General features: G+C 39.7%; 1 protein-coding gene across 1 annotated transcript; it reads left to right on the top strand.

Moving 5' to 3' along the window:
* The first annotated feature begins 469 nt into the window (after positions 1–469).
* On the top strand, positions 470–6,437 carry LOC149281752 (delta(14)-sterol reductase TM7SF2-like). Its single transcript, XM_089499058.1, has 10 exons — positions 470–527; positions 627–823; positions 1,430–1,484; positions 2,771–2,965; positions 3,297–3,400; positions 4,146–4,265; positions 4,395–4,563; positions 5,125–5,205; positions 5,613–5,735; positions 6,277–6,437. The coding sequence occupies exons 1-10, from the start codon at positions 470–472 to the stop codon at positions 6,435–6,437; spliced, it is 1,263 nt and encodes a 420-aa protein (XP_089355184.1).
* Positions 6,438–6,789: the final 352 nt, after the last annotated feature.

The following is a 6,789-nucleotide window of genomic DNA, read 5'->3' as shown; positions in this document are numbered from 1 at the left end:
CAATTTAATTCTATTAACTACCAGACAGCCCAGCGCCTCCATACAGTTCTATGGCCAGCAGTGCCCACCTGACAAAGAGTCACAATTTCGGGGTTCTCCCAAGGGAGCATCAGAAATGTCCCCGGGAATAGTCGGCGCGGTAGAGTTCCGTAGCTGGCTAGTTCATGGGAGTCTGGTTAGTGCAGACCAGACTGGGTTTCCCGTTCACCCTGTGCCCCCTAATGAGCCCAGAGTGACTTAGACCAAAAAGGGGGCTGGGCAGGCAAGGATTCTCCCCAGAAATCCATCAGTATCCCCCTCCCAAACTCAAATCTACCCCCATGTGTCTTAAGCCTCAGGGGCTTACCGTGACACTTGTGTATTTACTAGTGCCACCTATAGCGTGTACTTTTTTAGCCAGCGATGATTTTAGTTAAGATGTTGCTTGCTTATATTACAGAGACTGGTTCCCTGGTTTGGAGAAATAAAGATGGCAGAAAAGATTCGGACGTCACGAACAACTGAACTTGAGTTTGGGGGACCAGTGGGTAAGGGTAAATGTTTTTTGTTCATTTCTTTCTTACAGTTGTTCATAACGGTAGTTATGTAGTGTTTGGTTGCTTGTAATTGTTCTCTTTTGTTTGTAGGTGCCTTCCTGCTCATTTTTGTGATGCCTGGCACAGTTTTCTACCTCCTGCTGACATGCAGGACGAAAGAAGCCAGTGTGTTGCAGCTACCAGGCCCTTTTCCACCATTTGAATCTCTGTGGAACCCAGTTGCTCTGATGATTCTGGTGGCCTGGTTTTTTTTGCAGGCTTTATTATATATCCTGCCCATGGGGAAGGTATACATGGTTTACACCTGTTTTTTTTTATTTGCTCACTGTAATTACTAATAGCATATGCACCTGCCTTTAAAATTACATGAACTTTTTTATTTTATCTTATTCCTTCTCTTCCACCTTCTCTCTATCTATATTTTCTCTTTACCTCTGCTTTTCTCTCTATCCATTCTCTCTTTATCACTATATTTTTTTTATCACATTCTTTTTCTTTTCTCTCTCTCTCACTTTTTTCCTCACCCCCACACATAAAACACTTGCTGGTTGCACTCCTCTGCTGTCGACATGTTTTAAAGATGGCTCTTCCATTGGCACGGGTGCAACATTCAGAGACTAACCAACTCATGGTCAAATAAATAGTTCCTTTAAGTCACATACACACCTATGTTGTGTAAAGGGGATATATGGCAACATTGATGTTGGTGCTGATGCTTTAGTAAACTCCAGTGGATTACAGAGAATGTGGATCAATGCTGAAGGAGACATATAATGTAAAAACAAGATGTTAAAGTAAAGGTGTTTTTTGTATACTTTTTTGAAACTATTTAGTTTGATCCAAAAGGATTACGTCTAGCTTTATTCAGATGTATTGTTTTTTTTTATTCCTAGGTTAGTGAAGGAACACCGTTAAGAGATAATAGCCGACTGAAATATAGAATCAATGGTAAGATAAGAGCTGTCCATTGCACATGTGTACCATAATATGAATGGCAGAAACTTGTATTATATGATATACAGTCAACACTCAACTCACAGTCTTACCTTGTAACCCCACTAGTGAATGTGCTTAAACCTCCATGGTATATCATCTGCAGCATGGCACGTACCCTGACTAGGTATAAAACCAACTTTCTTTGCCTGAGTGGCGACTATAAAAACGTAGCGCTTCTGCTGTCTGCACTTTATTTGTGCTGTATGGCGAAAAGGATGATGTTGCACAATACATGTCCTGTCAATGATGGATAATTCTTAACAGGAAGGGCTCCATGCTTTTTCCTGCATATCCTTGGCTCAATGGGTCAGGTTATGACAGGGAGCAGAAATAAAACATGTGCAGGTGGAGACATGGATCACCCCGTTTACCAAGAACCCTAGCACATCTTCCTCCACCCACTGCAGGCAAATGCACAAGGGGGTCCAAAATATTTGGGTCACATGCCTTCTGAAACTTAGTTTTGACCATGTTTACTGATACAGGCAAACACCATAACAGATCTGCTATTGAAGTGTTTTCCATGTATTTGATGATGGGATTCTATTTGAGACATATCACAAGTGATTAAATGACACAAGACAGACTGACACAAAAAGACTGCATTTCTGTCAAGTTAATTATTAACATTCAAAGAGACAATTTTCACACAATGACCATTGTAAAGTTTTAATTCCCCAGTTGTTTGCATTAAGTCAGGGTTTGTTTTGTATCTTGTATTGCCTCATTGTTCATGTTGAGCTTTTACAAAAAAATTAACTGGCTTTTTTCCTTGGTGGATTCATAGGAACCTCAGGTACATAAGTGAGATTCAGAAGCGAAAAATACCCAAAACATTTAAATATTGTGCATAATACTCACTGTGTCAACACAACTATTGTGACATATGAAATTTCTTTGTATATTATTTTATAATAAGTCTGTACACACTGCACAGGTACAGTGCAGATAGCAGTTATACATGTTTCACATATTTTTACCAAGACAGGAAAAGTGTGAAAGAGCCTGTGCGCTAGAACTTGCAATATATTATATAGTGAGAACCCGATGCATAAAATGTAATACGCTTCCCTGTGTGTTAATGGAATATTACTATTGGATGTGAACAAAAGTTCTTCAAAGCTTATGTGACTCTACATATTGTTATGATTATTATTTGATTATATTTGCCCACATATATATAACAAATATCAACAGTCTGTAAGACACAATACTATAAGCATTTTGTCTTTCTGTAGCCTTTCATGCTATGATGGTCAGTAGCCTGCTCGCAGGGGTGGCGCTTGTACTAAAACTGCCTCTGTCCTATGTCTATGACCACTTCCTGCAACTGGCTGTTGGTTCTGCGTTCCTGGCCTTGGTCCTTAGCATCTTCCTCTATATAAAGTCACTGACGGCACCAATGTCTGCTCTGGCTCCAGGTGGAAATTCAGGTACATACACAACCTTGTTGTTGATATATATATATATATATATATATATATATATATATATTTTATTTATTTTTTTAATTTTTTTTTTTCTTGTCCTTCATAACTTTTCTGTATTTTCTTTTCTCTCTTTACCTTATTTTAGTTGAGGTTGTAGTAATCACCAACAGTTAAATAACCAGTGGTTACTAAACTACAACTCCTGTGATTTGGGCTAGCTCTGGGCTAACCAAAGGTGGAAGCTGTAGTTCAACAACAGTTTTAACTTCCACATTAAAGTTAACATTGTACATAATGATCATGATTTGTTTAATAATTACATTCCTTGCCTCAGGTAACCCCTTATATGATTTTTTCATTGGACATGAACTTAACCCCCGTATTGGCTCTTTTGACCTGAAGTATTTCTGTGAGCTTCGTCCTGGACTGATTGGATGGGTGAGGATAACAATACGTAATATTTATCTTCTTGCTTTGTGGGGCTTGCTGGTACTGTACCTTTCAATAGAATCTGCTTTTTATCATGTTATATGTACAATTGTTCCAGAGAGGATCCAGGTCCCCTGCAGTACTGCGGGAGATCTTCCTCTCTAGCAGCCGGTGAACGTCTGCGCAATGTGCGCAGACCACCTCCGCTTCTGCCCAGCACTTCCGCTGGAAGCCCCAGAGAAAGTTCTGGCAGCAGCAGAGCCTGCCAGAGAGGTCCCCTGCAGTGCTGCGGGGGATCTGGATCTTGTCTTTTATTCAAGCAAATACAGTAGTAATCCAGCGGAAGTGCTGGGCAGAAGCGGAGGTGGTCTGCGCACATTGCGCAGACGTTCACCGGCTGCTAGAGAGGAGGATCTCCTGCAGCACTGCAGGGGACCTGGATCCTCCTCTCTGGCAGCCGGTGAACGTCTGCACGATACGTGCAGACAACCTCTGCTTCTGCCCAGCACTTCCGGCATGACCTGACCTTCCGGTGCTCAGTCATAGAAGCCCCGCCTGAAGTGCCGGGCAGAAGCGGAGGTTGTCTACAGGTAGACTGCAAAGATTGCTCTATTTGACTTTACAATTAATGGAGAGCGCATATTTATCTGTGAATTTAATGCAATGTTTTTGCACTGAAACTAAAAATGTGTCTGTTTTGTACATTTGCTTGTCTTTGGTCAAAGCAGTTATTAATTTTATTCTTGGTCCCTAGTGTTTCATTAACCTATGCTTCCTGATGAAGGAGATTGAGCTTCAAGGCTCCCCATCTCTATCCATGATCTTGGTGTGTGGCTTTCAAGCTCTGTATGTCATTGACGCTCTGTGGCACGAAGTAAGTCAGCAATCTTACACTATAATGGTTTCCTCTCGCTTTCTGTTCTTAAGTGATTTCCAATTTATCATTGGGTTTTTTTCGGCATTAAAACATAGTAACTTTTTCTTTATTTCATCCTCCCCGCAGGAGGCTATCCTCACTACAATGGACATTGTCCATGATGGCTTTGGTTTTATGTTGGCTTTTGGTGACTTGTGCTGGGTTCCCTTCACCTACTCACTGCAAGGATATTTCTTAGTCACTCATCCTCAGAAACTGGGTGTAACAGCTGCTACTGGCATTGTGTTATTAAACAGTATGTATAGTATTTTATATATTTATTGTAATGCCTGTGAATATAATCACATTGGTTTATGTATCATGGCATATGTAGCTTTAGATTCCATGTCAAGAGCAGGGGAACCGACTCTTCATGCTCAGCAAAGATTGCCAAAACGTGCTATCCATGGGAGTTTTGGCTGAATAACTGATCAATCCCCTGCCACCATTTAGCTGCACACAAGCTAGCTGAGGATAAAGCACCAGAATGCTACATATTTACAGTTTGTTTTATTGTTTTTATTTAACGAAATTGTTAATATGAATTTAAAAAGACTTTAATCTTTTATTCTAAAATACTTAATATCTGGTACACTTATTTTCTTTTTCTCCGGGTAATATTTTAGTCATTTCTAAACACTATTTTGATATGATTAACAGTTTCATGTTAAATTATTATTGTTTGTTTTATATAGTTCCATCATATTACTTGAGGACATTGTTTCATGTCTGTTGGAGTTAAAACTGTGCTAACTTTATCTGAAGTTGTTAACTATTAATTTCAGTTTTATAATAAAATACATTGCTTGTTTTCCAGCTTTGGGATACATCATTTTCCGTGGCTCTAACTCACAGAAAAATGCTTTTCGGAGAAATCCAGCTGACCCACAGGTAGCAGGTGAGAGATCCACAAAACAAAAAGAAACTCAATAAAATGTGACAACATGATCTGTACATAGGTCATATATAACTATTTGCATTGGAGTAATTGCCTATTTGAAACCTGTGAAAAAATTGGCTTGGACAGCCTGTATTCACGCACTCCTCTTAATGGCAGAGTTCATTCCTGCATTGTGGAACATCACAACATCACAATTAAAACTGATTCACAGCTTCCCATTGCTTTACAAAATATTTCGCTTAGATGACAGATACAGAAAAACTAAAATAACTAACGTGACTTACCTTTTTTCTATTAGTGGTAGAAAGTGTAGTACACTATTTATTTTGTGCAGTAGTTGGTGTGTTAGTGGGAACTGGGCAGTTATGTAGACCACCTCCCGTTGTTTTAATTTATTTTTACAGGGCTTGAAACTATTCCAACAGCTACAGGGAAGAGGCTGCTTGTGTCTGGTTGGTGGGGCCTTGTTCGGCACCCAAATTATCTAGGAGATTTGATTATGGCTCTAGCTTGGTCCCTACCATGTGGTGAGTTGCTAATACTTTTTTCTTTATATATTTTACTAATGGAATAAAGAAATTGTTTAACCAGATGAAATAGAGACAATATGAGATGATTGCACTAACTTTGACTAACTCTTTTTATGGTATCTTAATTTCTGTTTTTTGCCCTGGGATGGAACATGCATGGAATAGCCTTCCAGCAGAAGTGGTAGATCTTAATACAGTGAAGACATTTAAGCAAGCATGGGATATGCATAAGGCAAGCTAGAGATAGGATAAGGCCAGGGACTAAAAAAAAAGTATTGAGTTTGGGCAGACGGGCTGGGCTGAATGGTTCCTATCTGCCGTCACGTTCTATGTTTCTATGTCGAGCTTCATGTCCTGTAAGATCCTAACCCAGACCATTTAGTAACCTAGTAGTTCCTATTGACGTGGGGCAACTGGTAGAAAATCCAATCCACTGTTTAAAAAAAAAATAAAAAAAAAATAGTTTGAGATCTGTGTTTTCTGATCAGTGCTCCATGGGTGGAGAAGGTAGCGTCTCTCAACATGTCCTCTCTTCCAGGGCTCTCTCACATCCTGCCTTACTTTTACGTCGTCTATTTTACCGTCCTCCTCATTCACCGTGAAGCAAGAGATGAACACCAGTGTATGAAGAAGTATGGCTTGGCCTGGCAGGAATATTGTCGGCGGGTACCCTACAGAATATTTCCATACATCTACTGATCATTCAGCTCATTTGTGTCCTTACCCCCACTCAGAACCAGATCAATACTTGCTCGGAGAAGTCAACTCAATTGGCTTTAGGAACAAGTTCATAGAGCTGATGCCAATGGCAAACTCATTTTTTTAATTTAACATATACAAACCTACTTCCATTACTATTAAACAGGATATGTCTCTGTTGAAACAATTTTGACTGCAACAATAAGGACTTTAAAAGCCATGTACGCTGCAAAACCAGCATCCACAATGCAGGGTACAGTTAAATAGTAATTATTGCATATGCTATTTGCAAAGTGAATGTCTGTAATGAACAGTCAATAGAAGTGCTAGACTAACAACTGGGGCCTCTCCT

This window comes from Sceloporus occidentalis, unplaced genomic scaffold (genome assembly GCF_023333645.1).
Source record: "Sceloporus occidentalis isolate IW3139 unplaced genomic scaffold, rSceOcc1.0.p SCAF_128, whole genome shotgun sequence".
NCBI lineage: Eukaryota > Metazoa > Chordata > Lepidosauria > Squamata > Phrynosomatidae > Sceloporus > Sceloporus occidentalis.
The sequence above is the reverse complement of the archived record's forward strand: the minus strand, read 5'-3'. Positions and strand labels throughout refer to the sequence as shown.

Bases quoted from the DNA above. Each gene is read 5' to 3' on its own strand.
- LOC149281752 (XM_089499058.1), top strand. From the start codon at position 470: ATGGCAGAAAAGATTCGGACGTCACGAACAACTGAACTTGAGTTTGGG. The intron at 528-626 runs GTAAGGGTAAAT...TTTTGTTTGTAG, and splicing joins TGAGTTTGGGGGACCAGTGG to GTGCCTTCCTGCTCATTTTT. The intron at 1,485-2,770 runs GTAAGATAAGAG...GTCTTTCTGTAG, and splicing joins ACTGAAATATAGAATCAATG to CCTTTCATGCTATGATGGTC.